Consider the following 25,934-nt stretch of genomic DNA (forward strand, 5'->3'; position numbering starts at 1 on the left):
ACACCTCAATATTTATACAGGAAATTCTCTTCATCTGGTCATTCGGTGGTCCCAGGACCTTATGCAGGAGTAAACATCTTCAGACACTCAGTACTCTTGATTCTTAGTAAAATGTTATAATGGAAAACTAGGTTGTAAATTTACTAAAATATATTACCTTTTTTTTAAAAAAAATCTTAACTGAGGACATGCCCATTGACTTGGGGGGCAGGGAGAGAGAGAGAGAGATTGAACCAGGGATCAAACCCACAACTTAGGTATGTGCCCTGAGCAGGAATCGAACCTGAAACCTTTTGGTATACAGAACGACACTCCAACCAACTGAGCCACACCAGGCAGAGCTAAAACAAGATATCTTGAAATCCTTCTGCCGAAATTGTTTTAAGCTGTGTGTGTGTGTGTAAGCTATAAACTGCTATGCAAATATTTTTGTTGTTATAGGCATTGTCACTTTTAAAAGACTGGAGGAATCTTTACTATCAGAGTACATGATGCTTTTTTGACTAGTCATTTGCTGATAGAACAATCTCTGTTTCACAGATTAACATTGTAGTTTTCACTATTCCATGAATGACTGGGAAGGTTATGACATACAATAGTTTATCAGTTTGCTGAGCACACACAGATTTGATCCTAATTCACTACCCAATAGGCAAACCTCAATACAGTTCATTATTCTCTGCTTTTTTTTTGTACAGCAATTTTATTTACGCCAGCACTCTATGCTACTGGAGCCAATTCCTAGTGCTGGTGAACACTGAATAGGTCTAGGAAGAGGAATTTTGGATAAATTAAAAAGTGAAATATAAGACACTATGGTGGCTTAAGTTCATGGTGTAAATCAGTCTGTTCTGCAATTTTTATGATAATGTAAATAAGTATAAATTATTTCAGAATTTTTAGAATCATTAAAACGTCTGTAGGAGTAAAAAAAAAGTTATGCTTTAATGTGTTATATGCCATAGTAATATTCTTCAATTTGGGGATTTTTCAAGATGTTTTGGGACAAATCGGTAATCAGCATCAAAGGTCGTTGTACTTGAAGTTATCACATTTGTTGAGACTTGAATTCAATAGGAATCAGTCTCAGTATGTGTGTATCTCCTCCTGAATGAAACTTATAAGATCATATAATTTACTAGTCCATTTATAAGGGCTCTGCCTTTTCATTGCCTACAGGATAAAGTCCAGCCTCTTCTTTTTACTGGGACAAACATTGTCCTTTCTTCAAACCTACTTCTCCAGATGCACTTCCTGATGCTTCCCGTCTCATTTACATTTTGCCCTCTAATTATACCATATTTAACTATAGGCGCTTCCCTGAATGCCAGGGACAAAAGATTTGACTATTCCTAGCCTTTGTACATGTTCTTTCCTTTGTCATATTGTTCACCTAAGGAATTTTATTAGACATGAAGAGGGAAACTAGATATTTCACCCCAGCCACCTCCACATTTCCACAGTATTTAAACGTTTAATTAGTTGGTAGGGAGAAGGTAATTTGGCTTTGTAGAAAGTGCTGAGGTTAGCAAACCGAAGACACACCTCTGCCATTAACTGATTATGTGAGCCTGGCCAGATCACATGACCTCCCACTGGAGTGTTGTCTCTGTAAAATCAGGGGATTGGAATAAAGCAGTAGATAAACTTACAACCCGCCCCCCCTTTTCTTTTTCTTTGCTTCCTTTTTTCTTCCCTTCTTTCATTCTTGTGCATATGGAGGATACTTCCCCACCTCTTTTTATTTTTTATTTTATTTTATTGATTTTTTTTTTTTTTTTTTTTACAGAGAAGAAGGGAGAAGGATAGAGAGTTAGAAACATCGATGAGAGAGAAACATCGATCAGCTGCCTCCTGCACACCCCCTACTGGGGATGTGCCCGCAACCAAGATACATGCCCATGACCAGAATCGAACCTGGGACCTTTCAGGCCGCAGCCCGACGCTCTATCCACTGAGCCAAACTGGTTAGGGCATTCCCCATCTCTTTATAGTAAACTAGATGCCTGGTGCACAAAATCCATGCACAGGGCGGGGTGTCCCTCAGCCCGACCTGCACCCTCTCCAATCTGGGAGCCCTCAGGGGATGTCCTACTGACGGATTGGGCCTGCTCCCCGTTGTTCTCTGCTCTCTGTGGGGCCTGCCTGCTCCACACCATGGCGATGGGCAAGCAGGCCCTGCTGGGTGCTGTCTGCGGGACACGCTTGCCTGCTCGCAATCACCGCAGCGACGGCCAAGCAGGCCCTGCTGGCAGCAGACACTCCAGAGGCGGCAGAGCAATGAGGCTTGATCCACCACCAGATTGGGCGGATCCTGCCTCTCCGCTTGGTCCCTGCGACCCCTGGCCAGGCTGAAAGGCCCAAACACTCCAGCAGCAGGGCTGAGGGGACTGGGCGCCTCCATCTTGTGGTTATGGGCGTCGGCATTTTGTGTTGGGGTGACAGTTAATTTGCATATTACTCTTTTCTTAGATAGGATTGGTACAGCCATGATTCTCCTTTAGGAGTGGGAGTGTAGGGTATGCCCTGGGATATTGGGGGCAAATATTAAAATAAGGGAAGACTTGGGGATTTGAAATGTACCCCAAGCTGAGATCTTCAAAGTACCTTCCACCTCTTAAGTAATGTTCATCTGTATTATTCTTTGTATTAGCGTGAGGCACAAGTATTTCTGGATCTACACAGTTTAGTTCCAAAGGCTGTACCCCAAGCTGAGATCTTCAAAGTACCTTCCACCTCTTAAGTAATGTTCATCTGTATTATTCTTTGTATTAGCGTGAGGCACAAGTATTTCTGGATCTACACAGTTTAGTTCCAAAGGCTGTTCACCAGGCGGGCTCTGAAGGGCAAAGTGACACTAAACCAGCGACCACTGAGGCCATCTGTTGGTGGGGAGAGTTGTCCTCTTGATTGGATGTATAGTTTTCTTAGTTCCTGTGAAATTTTGCAAGTTATGGGTTTTTAAGTTGAGCTTCTGTATACTTCAGGATAATTTATAGGGTTCCCCCTCTACTTTTTATTTTGAAATAATTTCAAGCTAACAGGAAAGTTCTAAGAGTAGTAAAGAGAATAAAATAGTTCACTCTCTATACAAATTCGCCAATTGTTAACGTTTTGTCCCATTTGCTTTCTCATCACTTATTTCTCTCTCACATACATATACATACTGTTTTTCTGAAGTATTTGAGATTAGTTTACATACCTCATACCCCTTTACCTTATAATACTTCAACTATGTTTCTTACCAGCAAAATTATTCTTTTATGTAACCACAGTACAGTTACCAATTCAGGAAACTGATAGAGTACTTTTATCTATAGTCTGTATTCCAGTTGTGTGAGTTGTCCTGATAAGATCTCGTGTCGCATTTACTGCCCTCTAATGTAGGACTTTTAGTTGGTATGTCTCTTTTTCTGTGTAATGCCTTTCTTTGTGCTTCATAACATTGACGTTTTAAAAGAATGCATTTAGGGAAGGTTCCTTGAGGTATGTTTGTTTCTTTCCTCGAAATTAGATAAGGAAGGTTCCTCAGGCTATGTTTGTCTATTTCCTCGAGATTAGATTCAGGGTATGCAGTCCCAGCTTGTGGACGTGATCACAAGTGATGTTTACTTCCCATGTGTCATGTCAGAGGCACATGGCGCCTGTGCTCCTCATTGGTGGTGGTAACTTTGATCCACACAGTGTAGTTCCTTATTTTCTCTCTTGCAACTAGTAAGCAATCTGTGTGAAAACACTGTTTTTTACTTTTTTCTAATTAAATTATCTTTGTAGAAAATTTAAAAAGTTTGTAGGTAAGCCAAAAGTTAGGAAAAATTGACTTGTAAACTTGGAGATAGTCACATTTCAGTGCATGCTTGTTATATGCTACTAGAGGCCTGGTGCACGAAATCATGCACAGGGGAGGGGGACCCCTCAGCCCAGCCTGCACCCTTTTGCAGTCCCGGAGCCCTCAGGGGATGCCCGACTGATGGCTTAGGTCTGCTCCCTGCCACCGCTGCTGCACTCACCAGCTGTGAGCCTGGCTTCTGGCTGAGCAGCGCTCCCCCTGTGGGAACGCACTGACCACCAGGGGGCAGCTCCTGCATTGAGCATCTGCCCCCTGGTGGTCAGTGTGCATCATAGTGACTGGTCGTTCCGCTGTTTGGTCGATTTGCATATTAGCCTTTTATTATATAGGATAATATGCTGTGCTATATCTATACTAGTGATAATGACAGCCAAAGAGTATCATACCTTTTGTACTGTTTGAAAAATTGCCTTATTCATTTAGCAGTACATTGTGACTGTTTTCCCTTGCATGACTGAGTTTTCTTCTGTGATCATCTAGTGGTTGCCTAGTGTTCTACTGTGAATAATCCTTTGCCTGTGGATTATTCTGTAATGTTCCATTTAGACTCATCTCTTGGATTTCTGGGCTATTTGATTGCCCTTCTCTCTAGGCTCTTTTCTCTTGCAGCTTTAAGAGAGGTACTGCTGTGCTGTTACCTCACCTGAAATCTTGGCTCCAATCTTGAAGTCCTGACATCTGTCTTGCCCCTATTAGCATTGACCAACGGTGCTGTTTTTCTGTTCCACTGTCCTATATAATAAAAGGCAAATAGACTGAACAGCGGAACGACTGGTCGCTTTGACATGCACTGACCACCAGGGGGCGGACCCTCAATGTAGGAGCTGCCCCCTGGTGGTCAGTGCGCTCCCACAGGGGGAGCGCCACTCAGCCAGAAGCCGGGCTCATGGCTGGCGAGCGCAGCAGTGGTAGCGGGAGCCTCTCCCACCTCTGCAGCAATGCTAAGGAGCAACGAGCAGGCGGGCAGACATCCCAACTGTGAGAGGGCGTAGGCCATACAGAGAGGACCCCCCTCCGATTGCATGAATTTTGTGCACCGGGCCTCTAGTTTGATATTAACAGGCTGAGTTCCTTTCTCTGACCATTCCTGGGCCTTCAGTGGCACACCTTTGCTAGATATATAAATCTCTTTCTGATTCAGTTGGATAGTTTTCATGTTTTAATTGCTAATATCGTTCAGTATGTTCAGGATTTGGTTTTTGTTGTTTTATTTCAAATATATAGGATTATGAGTTAAATGAATACCCTTATGGGCTAGTGTTCTGAGTGGAGCACGCACGCACACACACACACACACACACACACACAAAACACAAAACACACAAAACAAACAAATGTTTGGAGCACAGTTTATCTTTTTGCTTGGATCTTCCTGTTATCTGAATTTCTGGTTAACCTACATTTCTATTTTGGGCTAGGTCACATAGGAGATCTCAGCTCTTGTGTATTAGAATCACCTGTGAAATTATCTTCAGCAAACTTCTATGCTGGAGATGGAATATAACCTTCAAAGGCATCATTTAATAGATTTCCCCCTGTTTAATATTTAGTAACTTGAAAGTCTCTCTTCCACTATAAGTATTTACGTAGGCCATTAGGTACATGGAAATACAAACAATCTGTGTAAATGTGAGCCAGTTTATAAATGGATTACCTCATCGCTTCTACAGTTTAATACAAATGCAACAAAACTGTATCTGAACGACTTATGTGTAGAGTCTCTATTGATTAAGGTAACAACAGTTTTAATCCAAGTGAATTTTTTAAAAGTAGCTTCACTCTTTTAAAGCTTTTCTCTACTTTCAGAAATAATGTCTGCTATTTTTATAGATGGCGAGGTTTTTAAATGGACCAATTTCTTTTCATTGGCCTTAATATATGCATTCTACTTCAGGTGGTGTTATTAAGGTGGCATGTGATGTGAAAACTTTCTGCTATCCTTATCTTCTTCTAATTTAAGGTCTTAGCTTATTTTATTTTGGAAATCATCTTTCACACACACCTTGAATATGTAACTAAAATATTTAGAAATAAAATATATGTCTGGAAACTATATATTAGATATTTAACTTTAAACTATAATTTAAGTGATCTAGTAAGCAGTCTTGCTGGAATATAATTTACTTAGTTCTTTTGACATGAGACTTCTAAATATGTAGATTAATTTGGACATTATCAATTTTTTTCTTCTTTTGCAACCTGAGTAGTATGTGAAATTGCTAAACCTGTCATTGTGGTTGGCTTATAGTGTTGAAGTTTCTCAGACCTTGTCTTTTTAGTTTCAGGTTGTAAGTTACTGTTGTTTGAAAAATGATTGCTACCCTTTGATTAAGAATTAAGTGAAGTTTAGAATTTTTTATTTACTTAAATACTGTACTACTAAGGGTACGTGGAATATTTTCAAGTTGTGTACTTTTGAATAAATTCATAAAATAATATAACATTTATGTTTAATCTACACTTAGAAAATAGTTAACATGCAAAGTGGTATCACTCTTAAGGAACCTCTCATCATTAAATCCAATGATTCAGTATTGCAAACTGTTTGTACATTTATCTCCTTGTCCTGAGAGATACAATTATTATCAGGTAACATGTTTACTCATTTAGGACTTCTTTTTAAAAAATGAATACTTTTTAAAGTAAAAACATTTTTGGATTATTTAGTAAATCTTCAGTATACCTGTATCTTAAAATATACTTTCAAAATGCTTAATTTAGAGGAATAGTTTACTGGCCTTTTTAATCCATTAATTGATGTTGGAATTTTCACATGCTTCTGGAATTTAGAAGTAGAAGAGGTCTGTCTTCTCTTTTCCTCTTGCTTTTTTTTTTTTTTTTAAATCACATCACTGATAGATGGACTTTTAAATATTAGCAAAGTTCTTTGCCCCAGGCCTTACAGCTGTCTGGTAGTGCCTAGGCTAGGATTTGAACCCAGGATTTCTGACTCCAAAATTTGTGTTCTTTCCATTATAGTATACCATTTCTAGAAGCATTGATTTTGTCTTTCTATATGATTTCATTTTTCTCAAACTCTCTCCGAGGTACATTTTATCATCTCTTACCTATAAATGAATAAACCAAAGTTCAGAGATTAAATAATTTACCCAACATAACACACCTGTTTAAAGTCCTAGACGGAGTGTTTCCTGTCTCATGCTTTTCCCACTGATCTCCTTCCTGTACCCCTTGGCCGAAGTTTGGATGGTGGAGGGGATGGTGGGACCGTGGGATTCTGTCTTGTTTTTGTTTTCATTTAAGTATCATCTAAGTGAAATTGCCATTTCTATAGAATTAGGGATTCTGAATTGGAAGCTGGTGGTGGTAGGATGATCTGATTGGAGTTGAGATAGAATGTGACCATGGGAGGCTTTGTACAACTAAAGACTAGAAGAGGGTTCTGGAGAGCAGAGATTGGAGAAGCGTGGGTGGGAAAGGGGCCTGCACACCACTTCAGATACTTTGTTGTTTTAAAAGTCCAGTGGCGTACCCCTGGCACATTAAACCTTGGAATACTGGTTTTCATTTCCTAAGGCCATTGCCCTACTCAGAAACCTTTAATGATTCCTAGTGCTAGACCCTTTCAGTCTAAATTCCGCCACGTGACAGATGAAACCCTTCATGATCTGTTGCTTCTTTGACCCTCTCAGAAAGGTTCTCCAGAGCTCCATACTGCACCTTCTTGGGACTATCTTTACTTTTAAATGTGCACCCTTGTTTATGGTGTTTTTACTTCTCCTTTCTTCTTGACCTTCAACTTATCTTTCTTTATAAACCTAAACATCATTTCTTCCTGCAGAAATCATGTGACTGTTGAAGCTGAATCGGTGTGATGGATTGTAGTATTCTGCGTTTGGGGTTTTTTTCTCGTTTCCTGCTCTTTCTCCCTCTAGCCATATAATGAACTGAGTAGGAACAATCTTTTCTGTTTCCCTCCTTTTTTCATCTCCTCCTCCTCCCCCTTCCCCTTTCTCTTACCCTCTCCTCCCATCCCCATTCCCCATTCTGTCCTGTTTTTTTTTTTTCTTATCTGTTTATCCATCTGTCCGGTCTTGTTTTTCTCTTCATCTGTCCTCCTATTCTCCCTTCCAGCTGCTTAGCACTATGAACTAATTTTGTGGTAAATTCTTTCTTTGTTTAAAATATCTTTATTTTACTTTCTCTTGAATGAGAATTCAGCTGGGTATGGAATTCTAGGTTATTTTCTCTTAGCACTTTGAATATATTTTATTTTCTTCCATGTCTTTTGGTACTGTAGAAGCTTTCCATTTAACTTTGTTCCTCTATAAGGAAAGTGCCTATTCTGCTTGCTTTTTAAACAGTTTAAAGTGATACACACATACACACACACACACACACACACAACTTTTTAAATTTTATTATCCTGCTCAAGGCTTGTGATTCCTAAATATGAAGGTATATGACTTTCTCATGTTCTGGAAACTTCTCAGTCTTTATTTCTTTAAAGAGTGCCTTTCATTATCTCTCTTTCTCTTGGAACTACTCTTAGGCTGTTACATCTTATTCTATTTTTTTCATTTCTTTTCACAGTTTTCCATTTCATTAACTCTCTGTGCAGAATTTTTGCATAATTTTATTTTTCTACTAGAGGCCCAGTGTACAACATTTGTGCACTGGCGGGGGATGGGGGTCTCTCAGCCCTGCCTGTGCCCTCTTGGAGTATGGGATCCCTCAAGGGATGTCCACCTGCCAGACATCCCCCGAGGGCTCCTTAGTGCTGCTACAGAGGTGGGAGAGGCGCCCACCACCGCCTCTGCACTCGCCAGCCATGAGCCCGGCTTCTGGCTGAGTGGTGCTCCCCCTGTGGGAGTGTACTGACCACCTGCATTGAGCATCTGCCCCCTGGTGGTCAGTGCACATCATAGCGACGGGTCGTTCTGCTGTTCGGTCAATTTGCATTTTAGGGTTTTATTATATAGGATTCTACTTCACAAATTCTCTCTTCGGTTGTTTAATCTGATGCTTACTTCTCCAATGACCTTTTTTTCTTTTTTAAAAATATTTGGTTTTCTTACAAATGTTTGTCTTTTTCAGTGTCTCCTTTCAAGGGTGCTGATTTTAATCTTCCTCTTTGAAAGCCTTGTATCTAATAATTTCTCATCTAAAGTTCTCAAGTGGTAATCCTAATAGTTGAATTTCCTGCTTTTACTTGTAGTGGGATTGTTTGTTTATAGAATTGGTAAATGTTTATTCTGATCTTGCCACTGGGGCTTTATCTGTGAAAATCCCACACTGCCTGGTTTAAAAGAATGTCCTTCCCCCATATTTTTGTTGCTTTCATCTGCCTTGGGTTTTGGGAGTCCCATTGGCTTGTGAACATATTAAATGTGAATTTCTTGTCTTGAGAATCTTGGACCATGCTGGTAGTATAAATTCAAATTCCATGTCTGTGCTGAAGCATGTCTAAGATTACACTTTTGTAGATAAATTTATAGATGCCCTTCACCAGCCTCTGTGTGAAGCCCAAGCCAAGACATGTAAGTTTCCTTATCTTCCTGTACCAGTATCCATTTTTTAAGAATAGACAATCATATCACTGATAGAGGTAGACTATCAGTCTCTGGTTTTAGTCTAGGTAAAGATGTGGGAATGGGGTAGGAAGAGAATGTATGGGTCTCAATTCCATTATCTTCTCTTGGTTTTTCTTTACTATCCTACTGGTATCAAAAATCGAGCCCATATTCTGAATTTCTTTATTTTTATTGATTTTGAGAGGGAGAGGGCGAGAGAAAGAGAAACATGGATCAGCTGCCTCCTGCATACTCCCTGCTGGGAATCAAGCCAGCAACTCAGGCATGTGCTCTGACCAGGAATTGAACCAGTGACCTCTCGGTACACAGGATGACACTCAACCAACTGAGCCACACCAGTCAATATTTCTTGTATTTTTTTGTCAGCCATGGTGCTGGAAATCGAACTCTTAATAATATTCTTTTGAGTATAGTATTTAAATATAGTATAGTATTGTATGTATTGATTATTTTATTGCCATTTTCCCTATATTCTTATTGTTAACCAGGCGTTCATATAATGACTGCTTTGTTCAGTCATTCACTCATTCTTTCAACAGATACTTATTAAATTTGAGGTCAAGAATTGTGTTTATGTGCCTGAATAAAAAACGGTGTGTGTTTTTTTCTTGTGTTTTGTTATAAATATGAGTTTTTAAGGAGATCCTATGTAATAAAGAGGTAATATGCAAATTGACCATCACTCCAACACAAGATGGCTACCCCCATGTGGACAGAAGATGGCCGGAAGGGGAGGGCAGTTGGGAGGGACCAGGCCTGCAAGGGAGGGCAGTTGGGGGCAACCAGGCTGGCAGGGGAGGGCAGTTAGGGGTGACCAGGCCGGCAGGGAAGGGCAGTTAGGGGCAATTGGGCCAGCAGGGGAGGGCAGTTAGGGGCAATCGGGCCACCCGGGGAGCAGTTAGGCATTGATCAGGCAGGCGGGAGTGGTTAGGGGCAATCAGGCAGGCAGGCAGGCAGGCGAGCGGTTGGGAGCCAGCAGTCCTTGATTGTGAGAGGGATGTCCCAGATTGGAGAGGGTACAGGCTAGGCTGAGGGACACATCCCCCCCCCCCCCCCCCCACTGCCTCCCCTGTGCACAAATTTCGTGTACCGGGCCTCTAGTATATAAATAAATCAGTGCAAAAAATATAGCAGTAGAATTTTGACAAGAACAGTGAAAGCACAAAAAAATGGCAAGAGACTAATGTCATTAGTCTCTGTGAGAGACACTGGGCAACTCTATACCCCTGGTGTACATCAGAACTCCTTTCTTTTTCCTTTGTAATAACTTAAATTTTTTAAGGGTGGCAAATAAGATAATCTTGCTTAATACTATACCAGAAATGGTTTTAAGAGGCAATCACCGTTTTTATTAAGCTTTTGTCAGAATAGCTCAATATCGGTTATGTTGAAAACATCTTTTTCTGTTACTCATCAGCATGTTGATGGCTATAATTATTGGAAACAAAGTACTAGGGAATTTTGGACTAATCTACCATTTTCTTAGATCAACAATATTAAGGAGGCCATTCAAGTTTAGCTGTCACATGTGCAAAGTGAGCGAGCCTTTATACTATGATATATATAGGCCATTTAAATCTTTGGGCCTTCTATGATTGTCATATAAAATGTACCTTTAATGTTTAATTAATCATTTTAAAGGAAAGCAAGCTTTGAAATAACTTTTATATACATACTGAATTATAAATACAGTGTTTTAATCTTACCTATGACTTTTTTTTTTCCACAAAACTTATAAAAATATAACAAGAAGTTTTAGTTTCTGTTGGACCTGTCATGCCTACTTTCATGTTTATTTATAATTGTCCACTTGAATTGTTCTTTTAATCCTCACCCAGGAAGGTCTTGAAGCATATAATAAAAAAATAAATTGTCTTTTAGGAATTACAGTATTTTTATGGTATTATATGAGGCTTTGTTGTCCTTAAACAGTATTAAATATTGTTGTCATGTAGTACATTTGTAAACAGTTATGAATAGGATATTCTTTGAGGTATGCTTTGCTGTACTTTTTTTTTTACTAAAAACATAATTGATTTTAATATGACCTTAATTCTTGAGGAATAATATGAATGACATTTTATTTAAAAGCAGGTCAAGAAAACTTGAATCTTGATAGAGATAGATCATCAATTTCTCTGGTCTTGCTATTATAGTTCACACCTGTATTAATGTTAATTCTTGGTCTGTATTACCTATTTTTCAGTAAATAGTGGTAATAAAATTTACATATTTGATATAAAGTAGATTAAGAATACATTCCCTAATTAATTAAAATATTTTTCTTAACACTAGGGGGCACTGTTGATACATGAATTCATATCTAAATTAATCTTTATGCATAGAATGTAGAATAAAGTGAAATTATTTGAAAATATTTCATTACAAACTGAGTGTTGCCTTCAGAGAGAATTTGGATTTTTAAGGATAGTAAAGCTTATAAAATGAAATACTGTGGATTGGAGAAAGTTAAAATATTTCTATGTGCTATTAATTTTCACATTGATTTTCTAAATGAATTCTAAATGGTTTTAAACCATTATTTCTTTTTTAAAAATATACTCATTGATTTCAGAGAGGAAGAGAGAGGGAGAGATAGGTAGAAACAATAATAAGAGAGAATTATTGATTAGCTGCCTCCTGCATGTCCCATGCTGTGGGGATCAAGCCTACAACCGGGCATGTGCCCTGACCAGGAATCAGATTATGACCTCCTGGTTCATAGGTCGACGCTCAACCACTGAGCCATGCTGGCTGGGCTAAAAACCATTATTTCTAATACACTTTTCATTTAAAAAAATTCTAGCTCAATGTTTTTCTCTTAGCTTGTTCTGAGAATATATCTAAAGAAATGAATATAAACTTAAGATGTGACTAAGGGTGCTGTCATTAGTAATAATTTTTAAGCATTCAAGTGTCTGCAGTTAGGCTTTTGGTGATGTCCACCAACAGATATTTTGCTGGAGGCATATTTCTAAGGTTTTTGTCTTCTTTAATTAGAAGGCTCCATTAAATGTGAGCTTTATGTAGCTTAAGCAGATAGATAAAATATGCATCATCATAATATTGCACTTAACCTTGTGTCAGCACTGTTATATTAATTCATTTCTCCTCAGCACAACTCTGTGAAGTAAGTACTCATTGTCAAATCTGTTTTGTACGTAAGGAAAGTGAGCATGAAGTCCAACAGTGCACAAGCTTAGGCAATCTGTTCTAGTCTGTGCTTCTGAATCACTGTCACATAATGCACTCCAGAGAGAGGAAACTTAGCATCAAAAGAATTATTGGTATTTCAAACCTTTTAAAGTGGATAGAGTTTAAAGTACCTAATTTATAGACATTTAGCATTTCTCTTATGAAAAACATCAGAGAACTGAATGGGAGAGCCCTGGCCAGTGTTGTGTTCAGTGGTTAGAGCTTCGGCCTGAGGGGTTCAATTCCCAGTCAAGGGCACATATTTGGGTTGCAGGATTGATCTCCTTCTCTGCCTTCCTTCCTTTTCCACTCCCTCTCCCTCTCCCTCCATCTTTATCCCCCTCCCTCCCTTATTCTGTCTCTAAAAATCAATGGAAAAAATACCCTCAGGTAAGGATTAACCAAAAAATAAATAAATAACTGAATGGGAGAATATATTTGCCAGTGATATATCTGATACAGGGTTAATATCCAAAATTTATAAAGAAATCAGACAACTCAACACCAAAAAAAAACAATCCATTTAAAAAATTGGCAGACCTTAATAGACACTTCTCTAAAGAGGACATACAGATGGCCAAGAGACATATAAAAAGATATTCAGTGTCACTAATCATCAGAGAGATGCAAATTAAGACCACAATGAGCCCTGGCTGGTGTTTCTCAGTGGTTAGAGCATCAGCCTGCACACCCAAGGATTCAGTTCTTCATCAGGGGCATGTACCTAGGTTGCAGGTTCGATCCCTGACCCCTTGGAGCTCGTGCAGCAGGCAACCAGTCAATGTGTATCTCTCACATTGATATGTGTATCTGTCACATCGATGTCTCTCTCTCTCTCTCTCTCTCTCTCTCTCTCTCTCTCTCTCTTCCTTCCTCCCTCTCCCTTCCCTCCCTCCCTTCATCCAACCCTATTTCCACTCTCTCTAAAAGCAATGGAAAAAATATTTTCCAGTGAATATTAATTTTTAAAAAATCCCACAATGAGGTATCATCACCTCACATTATCATAATGGCTATCATCATTAAATCAGCAAACAACAAATGCTGGGGAGGATGTGGAGAAAAGGGAACCCCCATGCACTGTTGGTGAGAATGCACATTGGTGCAGCCACTATGGAAAACAGGATGGAGGGTCCTCAAAAATTAAAAATGGAACTGCCTGTGACTCAGCAATTCCACTTCTGGGTATATATCCAAATAAACCCAAAACACTAATTCAAAAGAATAGATCTACCCCTATGTTCATTGCAGCATTATTTACAATAGCCAAAATATGAGAGCAACCCAAGTGCCCATCAATGGATGAGTGGATAAAAAAGCTATGGTACATATATACAATGGAATATTACTTGGCTGAAAAAAAGAATAAAATCTTACCATTTATGACAGCATGGATAGACCTAGAGGGTATTTTGCTAAGTGCAATAAGTCAGTCAGAGAAAGACAAATACCATATGATTTCAGTTATACATGGCATCCTATTTAATAATAGACAAACATGGTAATTGACCGTACCTTCGCTATGCCCCCATTGGCTAATCAGTGCGATACTCAAATTAATTGCCAACAAAGATGGCAGTTAATTTGCATACGTAGGCTCCAAGTGGTGGAGTGAAGCCTGATGGCCCAGGGCCGGTGGAGCAGTGAAGTCCGACGGCCCCAGGGCCTGTGGAGCAGCGAGGCCTGACATTTCCGGGGGCTGGCGTAGCAGCAAGGCCTCGGCCCCAGGGCTGGCAGAGCAGAGAAGCCTGATGTTTCCTGGGCCGGCGAAGCAGCAAGGCCTCACGGCTCCAGGGCCGGTGGAGCAGCGAAGCCTGACATTTCCGGGGCCGGCTCCGGCCAGAACTTGGCCAGAGCGAAGGCCTGGGCCCCGGGTGCCGGAGGCAAGCCGGTGCCAGCAGCCAGGGGAAAGGAAGGCCTATTGCATGAATCTCTTCATGCAACAGGCCTCTAGTCTAAAAAAATAAACAGAAACAGACTCATAGATACAGAGAACAGACTGGTGGTTGCCAGAGGAGAGGGTGGTTGGGGGACTGGGTGAAAATGGTGAAGGGTTTAAGATATACAAATTGTTAGTTACAAAACAGTCATGGAGATGTAAAGCACAACATAGGGAATATAGTCAATACTAGTGACCCAGTGCACGGATTCATGCACATTGAAAGGAAATTAATTAGAAGGTGGCTGGCAGGGCAGGACTGGGCAAGACAGGCTAGATATGCCCTAGAGCCAACCTTCCGTGGTCCCTCCCTGGCCAGCAACACCTGGGGTGGCGCCGTGGCTCGAAGGGCATCTGCGGAGTGAGTGGGGTCCCTCTGGCAGGTGGGGTCCCTCGGCCTGGCCTGCAGGGATCGGGCCAAGACCAGCTCTCTGACGTCCCCCAAGGGGTCCCGAAGTGTGAGAGGGCACTCTGCAAAGTTGCTGTGACACAGGGTATAGAACGCAAATGCAAGTGTGCAGTAAACCAGATTCAGGGCAACAGTGCCCCAGCAACAACATAACCTATGGCCGAAGGTGGAATCGAGTAGCCCTGCGAGGAATCGGGCTCCCTCCTCTCTGGTTTAGAACCACTGCTTCCAAGTCACGGCAGCTCCTACGTTGAGTATGTGCCCCCTGGTGGTCAGTGTGTGTTGTAGTGCTCGATCGGATGGACACTTAGTATATTAGCCATATATATATATATATATTAGTGCAATAACTATGTATGGTGCCAGGTGGGTACTGGAAATATCTGGGGTACCACTTTGTAAAGTATATGATTGTCTAACCCAGGGGTGGGCAAACTTTTTGACTCGAGGGCCACAATGGGTTCTTAAACTGGACCGGAGGGCCGAAACAAAAGCATGGATGGAGTGTTTGTGTGAACTAATATAAATTCAAAGTAAATATCATTACATAAAAGGGTACGGTCTTTTTTTTTTTTTAGTTTTATTCATTTCAAACGGGCCGTAGTTTGCCCACGGCTGGTCTAACCACTATGATGTAAACCTGAAACAATCCTACATAATAAAAGAGAAGCATGTAAATTGACCATCCCTCCGCTATACTCAGCAGCCAATCAGAAGTGAGTATGCAAGTTAACCCGACAAAGATGGCAGGTTAATTTGCATACACAGGCACTGGGTGGAGAGCAGAGCGGGAGAGCCGGAGGCTTAGGGGGATGTGGCTCCCTTAGTTGCTCCCAGCAGCGCGGGGAGCACCAGGAATGCTGGGAATTGTAGTTCTGGTGGCAGATGGCTCTCCTAGACACTGGAGCAAAGTGAGCCTGGAGCAAGTTACTGTTGAGATGGGGGATGGAGGGAAAGCAAAGGTGAGAGATGTAAGTAAAATCAGAGTGTCTAGGGAAAATTAAAGGGAAGATATCCTAAAACTTCCAGGAAATCTCCACCAATGAAGCAAAGAAAAAAAAATGCCTCTATTATTCTGTGAGCAACAAACCAAACTGGGTTGGGGGTCTCAGACAATTCACTCATATGATTGCAAAGACAGACAGAAACTCCCGGATTGGAGAGGGTGCAGGTCGGACTGAGGGACCCCCACATCCCCCAGTGCATGAATGTCATGCACCGGACCTCTAGTACATAATAATACTAGATGTAAACTGTAATTGAAAAATAAAATTAAAAAATGAATGAAAACCATCATAGAAATTTATAGTTGGAAAGGAAACTTAAGGCCCATTTACTCCTTTAATTTTCAGAGAGGAAGAAATTCTGCCCTAGATAGTTGAAGCTATTTGTGGAAAGGGATTATTTACCTCAATCAGGTAAATATTCTGACTTCCAGTGAAGTGGACAGAAATGCAGTGTTGTGGAGAATATTTGACCAGAATTTTAGTTAGCTTGAATTTTATTCTTGGCTGCTCATTTACCATCTTCTGTCCTCAGAGGCTGTTTCTAATTAATATCTTCCTTAATTAGTCTTATTGGTAGTTGTGAAGATAAGTGAGACAGTGGATTGAAGATATTCAATAAACTTTAAAACCTTATACAAATAAATACATATTGTGGTATTTTTATTACACATTCCATAATACTTTATTTATTTGTAATATCTTTGTAAACTAGATTATCAGCCACGGTAAACTTACTCATTGTTGATTTAAGGATGTCATTTAGAACTCTAAAAATTTATTGTTAGGCCATGTGTTACTCTGCCATGTGTTTTTTTATACTTTACTTAAAAGTAAAAAGAAAATTTTTTGAATTTTTCTCACAATAAGTGAAAAATTGCACTTCTGCTTTGATGATGAAGAACCATAAAGTAACATGCATTGAACACTGTCCGTTTGGTGTTTCTGATCATGTGAAAATAGCATATAGGATTGTCCTCAAACTGGCTTCAGTGATTTAACTGAATAAGAAAGAATTCGGTAAAGTTGAAAAAATGTCTTTCTTGACATAGTGGTAGGCATTGATTTGGTTTCTTAAACTTTCAGTAATAATTAAACACACATTTACAATTTTGTTTCTTTTTTTACAGGAATAATAATGTATTTGTGGCCTTGGACGTGAAGCAGTCAGTCAGTCTTCTGTGCTGTTAACATAGCATCAGGACTGATGTTGTGGGAAGCATGGACCTACTGAACGGGCAGGCAAGCAGTGTTAATGTTGCTGCTACTGCTTCGGAGGTAAGACAGTAAAGAAGTTGCCTTGTAAAGTTTCTTACCTGGCATTCTAACTTTTCAAGTATTATCGTTGCTCACAGATTTAAATCAGAACTTGAAAAGGGGCTAAAATTTTTTTAGTTTAAAAACCAAACGTTTTAGTTGTTCCATTTAGATGTTCACTGTGCATCTTAGAAACAGCTAATCCTTATCTACTTAAATTGCTTGACAGATAATGATTACTTCAAATCCTTTCTTGGGTTTAGTTCTATAGGATACCTAGAATTTCTTTTATGGGTGTTTTTATATGCCATGAACCTTGAGGGCAATAGTGAAGTGGAACAAATAAAGATTCTTTTATTTGGAATTGTACGTATAACTTTTGGTCACTATCTAGATCCCTTGATTCCAAGCCCATTGAAGGAGATTATAGAGCCATGAGGCTGGATTAGGCAGGGCTACTCTGGTGATGTAGCTTAGAGTGTTAAGGATGGAGATGAAGATGGAACCAGTGCTCACCTCTCTAGTTAATATCTCAATTTATTTTTGCCTCGCCTTTTTTTTCTCTTTTGTCTATAAATTTAGGGTACTTGCCTGCTTTCCTTAATTACTTTAGCATCCAGCTTCTGTGCTCTTTATTTTTCTCTTATTATATAGCTTGAGAATAATGCCTCAAATTTGGCCTCAAATTTCTTTAATAACTTCATTTTGCCCCAAACCATTATTTGGGTCTTGCTATTATTGAAATTATTCTAAGCATGTAGTTTTTATTATTTGTCTTATAAAAATAATTTCCATATTTTTATCTCTAGCTCTGGCTTCCCTCATAAATTTTATTAAACATTTCTGAAGGACCAGACATTTTAATTGCAAAATGAACAGAATCAAGTTACTTCTGCACAACCTGTGAAGAAAATAGTCCATCCCCTCTCTCTGACTTCTGTTAATAGCATCGCCATCTCTATAGCCATCTAAGTTTGAATTTTTAGATTTCTCATTAACTTGCTTCTCCTTTGCCCATCACAATTAACTGCAAAACCGAAGTTAACTGTCTTCTGTAATGTAATCCTGGAAGTACCATCCTTTCATCTCTGCTTATTCTGTTGGTTAGAAACAGGTCATAGGTCCTGCTCCCGCTCAAGTTGAGAAGATTACACAAGGGTGTGACTACAAAGAGAGAGATCCTTGGCAGCTGCCTCACAGTCTATCCCCCACATTTATCTCTAGGGTCCAGTCCTTTCCTCCTTATTTCTGCTAGCACTGTCTTCGTTTGGTCATTTACTATTTCTTGTCTGAATTATTGCAACAGCTTTTTAGTTTGATCTTGTACTTCTACTAAGCTGGGTTTGGTCCATTTGACTGCAGTTTAGTTTTAGTATTCTTACAATATTGCTGTTAAACTTTATTGTACCCCCAAACTATTTGTGGTTCCTCATTGCCTAATTAAATACAAATGATCCTCAGCCTTGCATTCAAGACTTTTCTCAAAATGGCCCTAAATTTGTTCTCTAATGGATTTAACTGTTGCTAATCCTCTATAAAATGAAATTTATAGTCTCATGAAAGAATATATATAAACCTTAGTTTTTCCTACTTCTGTTATACCTGCCTATGTCATTTTTTTTACCTGGAATTTCTTTTCTCTTTCTGATGTGTCCCTCCTTCTCACTACACAAAAAATACATTTTGTCTGTCTTTCAAAACCTGTTTCAAATGCTATACTTTTAGGAAAGTCTTTTCCTGATCCCTTAAACAGATGGGAGCGTTTTTATTTTTGAAACTATCACTTAAAAAAATACTTTTTAATAATTTTTTCACAAATTTATACATAGCTTTTCTTCCTCAGGGATTCTATGTTTATGTATGTTTGTATTATATGTGTGTTTATTTGGTATATTTATAACCATATTACTTTAATAAATTAAGTATATGTGTATATGTATAGTATATTCATAACTATCCTGAAACATTTGTCTAGTATTACATAAAGCAGTACACAGTTATTTGTTAAATAAAATAGATCATTTCACTTATATACAAAATTTTGTTGACTTTCCTAAAAGTGAATGAATTACATCAGGCTTCAGATATAAAAATAGTTTTCACCTTCTCTTAAAGTATAGATCTAGTAATATATTAAAATGCAGATTTCTCATAAATGTGATAAGCTTACAGAATGAACAAGATACTTCTCTGGGTGATTGACTTCTTTTTTCTCAGTAATTTTACTCTTTTTTTAAAAAAATTTATCTTGATTGTTGAAAGTATTACATACCTTTATTCTTAACCTGAGCTCTCAAAGCTTCCAGTATCAGTAGAGTTACAGTAAACTTTGTTTCGGACTTTTAGAAATGTGTACTTTGTTTAGAATTATGTTGAATAAAGAGTTACTAACTGCTCTCTCAGAGTGCATTATGCTAAGTACTGCTTAGCTTCTTATCCTCGCTGTTGTATTTCCTAATATTGGAGAAGCAGATAGAAGCACATCCCTTGTAATTGTAAGGACAAAAGGAAAGTGATTACTCGTTTTCATGACCAGGGAAACTACCATTAATGATTTACTAGCTTGCCTTGAAGCAGTTAAAAACTTGGAAAAAATTACCATTATGTTTAATTACCAGGTTAGTACTTGACTGATGTAATTAGTTATCTGGGCAGTTACTGGATTAGTATACTGCTAAACTGAATTCTGTTTGAATGCTTAGCATTATGAATAAATTTCTATATTAGTCTTAGGACATAAAATAATGTTGTTGACATACTGTAAGCTTGTCATAGTTACAGAGATTAAACACATCAAATAAAACTATGTAGAATAGTCATTTATGGAATGAAAAAGGGGAACATTATCCAAGCACGGTGTTACAGTGCCAGAAGTGTAACCTACGCATAGTGTGACTGCCAGAGGAGAAAGGGGAGCAGGAGAAATATTTGAAGTAATTATGGTTGAGAGCTTTCCAGAATTAATGATGGATCCCTTCCTTTGTAACTGTCTTGATAATTAGCTGCTCCTGAAAGGGAGGGGAAAAGTAAAAATGAGGCAGAAGGACAAGTGCTCAAAATTGGTGTCTAACAGCCAAGAGGCTAACATTTTATACCTTGGTAATTGAAACTTTGGTGAAATTTTTTGTGCCATTAACTGTGCCTGATTTCCTGCTTCTATTTAGTAGAGCATAATCTAAATATTGTTACAGTGATGAAGCTCTGATTTCAGCCAAAAGATGCAGAGTATATTTTTTATCATGTGGTACAAAGGAAATGGAAACTGACCAGAAGTAAGATATTCATAGCCAAAAGCCACTTTTTGGTCTACATGTAACAATAGCAAATTCAAATATAAAATAGTAATCTTAAAATAGAAAACACTTAAATTTGTAATATAATAGGAAGAATAGTATCACATACAGACATTCACTTCACAAATAGTATTGGATTATTTAATAATAGAGTTCTGAACATTTTCTTGTGGTTCATGTTATGAAAATCTTTCATTTTCTTCGTAAAAATAAGTTTAAAAATTATAAATAGGTATATCCTTCTCTCTAAACTTCCTTTTTAACCCATTTGAAAATCATTTAACTTATTAAAATCTTTTATTTCTATAAATGATAGGGTTGTCAGGGTGAGGAAGCTGACAGACGAAAAAATGACCTACTCAGGAACCTAAAAGCCTGAAGCTGAGATTAGGCTTCTAGTTGCCTGACCTTTATCTGGTGCTTTTCCAGATAAGCAACACGTTCTGCCCAACTTCCCTGCAGCATCTGTTAACCCACTCTACTCGGTTTCCTCAGTTTTTATTTTAAATTTTTTTTCTTTATTGATTAAGGTATTACATATGTGTCCTTATTCCCCTAGTGCCCCTCAACCCCCCCACCCCCACTCATGCTCTCACCCCCCTGGTGTCTGTGTCCATTGATTAGGCTTATATGCCTGCATACAAGTCCTTTGGTTGATCTCTCCCCCTTACTCCCACCCTCCCCTACCTTCCCTCTGAGGTTTGACAGTCTGATCGATGCTTCTCTGTCTCTGGATCTGTTTTTGTTCATCAGTTTATGTTGTTCATTATATTCCACAAATGAGTGAGATCATGTGATATTTATATTACTCTGACTGGCTTATTTCGCTTAGTATAATGCTCTCCAGTTCCATCCATGCTGTTGCAAATGGTAAGGTTTCCTCAGTTGTTAATGCCAATCTTGTTTCTGTGACATTGACTATGAGATAGTATTAAAATGGCTGCGTTTTCTTTTACTTTAACAGAAAAGTAGCAGTTCTGAATCTTTAAGTGACAAGGGTTCTGAATTGAAGAAAAGCTTTGATGCCGTGGTATTTGATATTCTTAAGGTTACACCAGAAGAATATGCGGTAAGCCTCCCCCCCTCCTTGCTCCAGTTTTTGCACATAGTTTACATATTGGTGCTATTGATTTAGAATTTATAGGATCAGCAGAGGTCCTGGTAAAAGTAAGTAAACAAAGCTGGGGGTGGGAATTAAAAGGGAGAGTAGCCCAAGGATGGAGCAAGCAGAGGGATGAAATGGGGAAGGTAAGAAGAGCTGTAGATATTTTTAGAGCAGCTTCATAAACTTTTGTTTAGCTTGGTAAGTAATAATAAGTATTTTACCTTCATGGTAATTGCTTTCGTGGTCCCTACTTGTACCACCTCCCCAAGCCAACTGTACTTTATTGACAGGTTAGGGGTATTTTTACTTTTTGGAAATTAAAAAATTGAGAAATGAAAGTTGAAGGCATTATTGCAATATCATGAAAGTTACCCAGAAAAACTTTTATTTCTTAAATGACATAAATGTTTATTTATATTCTCTTTCTCCTTTAACTTACTAACAGAATATAATGATTTCCTGATATTGAACACTGCTCCATGAACCAGTAGATCTGATTTTTTGTTTTGATTTTGATTTCAAGTATAACTGTGTTCAAATTTTTCAAAATTATTTTTATTTTCTAACTTTACCTCATTTATCTCACAAGAAAATATGAATAGGTATGAAATAATTAGATATACATTTATTTAATGGTACTAGGACTAAATTTTCATTTTTTTAAGTCCTTATAAATTGATATTTTTCTGGTAAAGGCTTGGTTATTCAGTATATTTTAGTATAGACTATCACTTTTATTTAGAATATATGTCATTATCATGGAATTCCAAAGAAGAGATTGTCTTTTTTTTTACTTTTTATTTCAGGGTCAAATAACACTAATGGATGTCCCAGTATTTAAAGCCATTCAACCAGATGTGAGTACTTTTAAAGAACTTTTCTTTTAAATATACAAAATAGGCAATTATAGAATCCCAAATTAAGAAGTTTTAGAATTGTCAGAGTATGCTTCCTAAATTGTAAACGTTTAAAGCTCTTGATGTTACTTGTCTGTATATTGTTCAGGCCTCAGAAACTCATGTGGCGTTCACAGCTATACATCACTCAGTCATAGGTAGTACTATAAGAGTCATTTTGGTCAATTTGGCTTCTTCACTTTAGTGAAGGGGGAAAATAGACTTCAAGAGGTTGTATGATTTACCCAAGGCTTTGAAGCTTTTTAATGGGAGAATGAGAATAAGACACAGTTTCACAACTTACTCCAGTTGTCTTTTTCCTTATACCTTTATTTTAAAACTTTATAATATGACATTATGTTGGCATATTTGAGGGAAGAGAGAATCAGAAAAGGCACTTTTGTTTTGTATTTTTAAAGAAGGAGACTAACATTATGCATCTACCCACTGTAAGGAAGCCACTTATGCTTACATAGGGCAACTACCAGTATTACTGGAGTGAGTTGTGAAACCCAGGGCAAAGGCCAGCGAGCTACGGTGAGTTTATAGTGGGCAGATAGCAGACGGTGAGCAGTCGAGGAAGGGCTAGATGGTATGCCACCTCGAAAACCATTACTCATAATCACCAAGATTACATGACATTTGGCAGCATAAACTGGACTTTGACATCTGGCAGAAAATTTTTTTTTAGTTTATCATGAAATATTTAACATAAGACATAAAGAATAACAAGATGAACTCCTGTGTACCTGCCCAACCCGTACTGTGGAAGCCGCGCTGCATTCTCCTACATTCACCTCCTCTCTTCCCTCCTCCCACCAAGGCCGCCACTATCCAATGCGGATCTGTGTCATTCCTGTGCACTTAATATATTTTTTCTGCAAGCACATATATCCCTTAGCAATATGTGCTATTGCAGGTTTTACGTTCTTTATGTAGATGGAATCCTATTTTTTGTCGTCTTTAGCATGCTTCGTATGTTCAGTGTTGCTGGGGAGCACCCATGTTGATATCTGCACTCCGAGCACATTAGTCACTGAGTTGTAGAGCATAAGCATCTTCGAACTGTTTTCCAAAATGTTTGGTTAGAGACTGATTATTTTGTTGAAACCATTGCTATGGAACAATTTGACAAAATATTGTTTAAGCTATGATGTCAGCCAGTCTAATGAATTCATCTTACTGAGTAGCATAAAATGGTATCTACCTCATTATGTAGTTAGAATATTAGCTTCATTTAAAGTATGAAGGAATTCTTTTTGTTAAAATTTAGCAAAATACTATGAAAAGATAGTGGTTATCACTGAATCTAGTAAGTTTATCTTTGTTTTTGTCCACTATACCAAGTCTCAGTACTTACAAAAAACTTTAAAAGCTGTGTTTTTGTGTTTTGTGTGTGTACTTTATGAAACTGTAAAATCTTTAGTGAAGTTACACCATAACTATTTAAATTAAAGCTTATTATTATGTTTGTATAATCATACGTACCTTTATTGCTGGTGATGATTTATTTACATTTTCTGAAACTAAAAGTGTACCAAATTTGAATTTTGAAGATGAGAGTCTGAATCCTGTGTGGCTTAGTGATTTTATTGGCAGGCTGGTGATTAAACCACACAGGTCTCAGTTACCTATACTAGAGACCATTTCCGTTTATTAAAATAGATCTCTCCTATTGCTAATTCAGTGCCCTACGTAGGGCCCTGTAATTCCCATCAGTTTGTGGAATTCCTGTCTGTATTCCCGGGGCTTTCATGTCAAGCAGAATTTAGCTCAATGTTCCGCCTAACCTTGTTGTTGACCTGTAGGAAGTTAGGGGCAACTACAGAAGTGCAGTCGCTCTCTAGTGAAGCTGCGTATCGATCACGTCTGATGTGCCATGTACTTCAGAATTGCTCAGGGGGAAAGAAAAGTTCCAAATCTCTAATTTCACTGTAGGAACTAGCTGCCTTATCTTTGAAATGTGAAAAGTTATTTTTTATTATATAGGGACTGTCTTTACTCATTGAAACTATACAAAATCAAAATCATGTCTTTAAGAGCAGATCTGAATCAAACATAATGCTAATCTGGTTTCTCTCCAACCCTGTATCACGCTTGAAATTAACTCAGATTGAAAGAAGACAAAAGGACAGATTTTTGTTGTTGTTAATCCTCACCTGAGGATATTTTTTCCATTGATTGTTTAGAGAGAGTGGAAGGGAGAGAAAGAGACAGAGGGAAAGAAACATCGGATGCGAGAGAGACACATCAATTGGTTGCCTCCCATATGTACCCTGCAACTAAGTTCGTGCCCTTGACCAGAGTCAAACATGCAACCCTTCAGTCTGAGGACAGACACTCTAACCCCTGAAACCGGCTAGGGCAAAGGAACAGAGTTTGATACTTGGCTTCTTGGGGGGGGTTGGGGGCGGGGGGGTTGTTCCATGGTAGGGAAAAAATACGTTTACCAATAAAATAATTTAATATTAAAGGAAAGTTCACCGGTAATTTTCAAAAATGCTTAATAGGAATAAAATTACACAGAAAAAGTGATTGCTTTGGTATTACTTTTTAAGGTTCCCTGTCTGAGAGATTTGTACCATCTTCCCATTTTTCATTCCAATCAGAAACCTCCAAATCATTCTTTCTCTTTCTCCCTTTATCCTCTTTTCCCTGTTCTCCAATATTGTTAATTGATTTTACCTCCTAAATAATTTTTCCCCTTCTACTTCCCTATCAAGTCTGAAGGACATTTATTAAGAGTACAATGTTTTTACAAGGCTGCAACTCATTGTCTCTAGAAATATGAGCATCCCTCTGTGTCTGGATGTTGTTAGGCCTGAGACAGCTCAGTGGGTCATCTGTTTACCAGTGGATCCCTCTCCATCTGAGCACATGGCCTGCTGATCCCATAGCTCGTGCTACAGAAATCCTAAGGATCTTCACTTGCCCACTAGCCCCAGCAGCATGGCCAACTTTGGAAGCTTCTATAGATAGTCATCTCCCTTACATAAAACCTTCTTTACCCGATTCTCTTCTCCCAATAAGAAGCCATCTCTTAGTGATGGGGAGGACACTCAGTAATATTCTGTGGAAACAGGAGGGGTTTTTCTTCCTGCCCACAATTCAGAACACTTTCAAGTTTCTTCCCTAGGTAAGGGCAGAAATTTAGCTTAATGGCTCTGGACATTCATTAATTTGTAGTATGAATGTTTGGGTATTTAGTCGAAGCTCAACTGTTGTTCAGCTTTCCCCACATTTCTTACAGGTGTAGATTTCCCCAGTGTGATTTCTGTTTTGATCATGCCGGCTTGTTTTCTTGCAGAAAGCTCTTACCCCTTTAGAGGGCTTCCCTCCTGTGTGAGTCCTTCTGTGCTGAGGAAGCAGTGACTGTATGCTGAAGGTTTTTCCATGTTTATTGCATTCATAGCGTTTGTTTTTTTTTGTCA

The 25,934-nt window shown here is 38.6% G+C and overlaps 1 protein-coding gene across 8 annotated transcripts in view; it reads left to right on the forward strand.

Annotated features, from left to right (window-relative positions):
- Positions 1–25,934, forward strand: part of RALGPS2 (Ral GEF with PH domain and SH3 binding motif 2) — a 139,282-nt gene that overhangs the window by 19,368 nt on the left and 93,980 nt on the right. For all 8 annotated transcript variants that reach the window (XR_011468727.1, XR_011468730.1, XR_011468729.1 and 5 more), the window contains exons 2-4: positions 17,083–17,230; positions 21,467–21,571; positions 22,414–22,464. Coding sequence is in view for 3 of the 8 variants with exons in the window: in XM_070397179.1 (XP_070253280.1) it covers positions 17,174–17,230; positions 21,467–21,571; positions 22,414–22,464 (213 nt within the window). In the remaining 5 variants the exon portion in view is untranslated. The remainder of the gene's footprint in view (positions 1–17,082; positions 17,231–21,466; positions 21,572–22,413; positions 22,465–25,934) is intronic.

The sequence above is a fragment of the Myotis yumanensis genome, unplaced genomic scaffold (assembly GCF_028538775.1).
Source record: "Myotis yumanensis isolate MYYU_CA2020_CCGP unplaced genomic scaffold, mMyoYum1.0.hap1 SCAF_17, whole genome shotgun sequence".
Taxonomy (NCBI): domain Eukaryota; kingdom Metazoa; phylum Chordata; class Mammalia; order Chiroptera; family Vespertilionidae; genus Myotis; species Myotis yumanensis.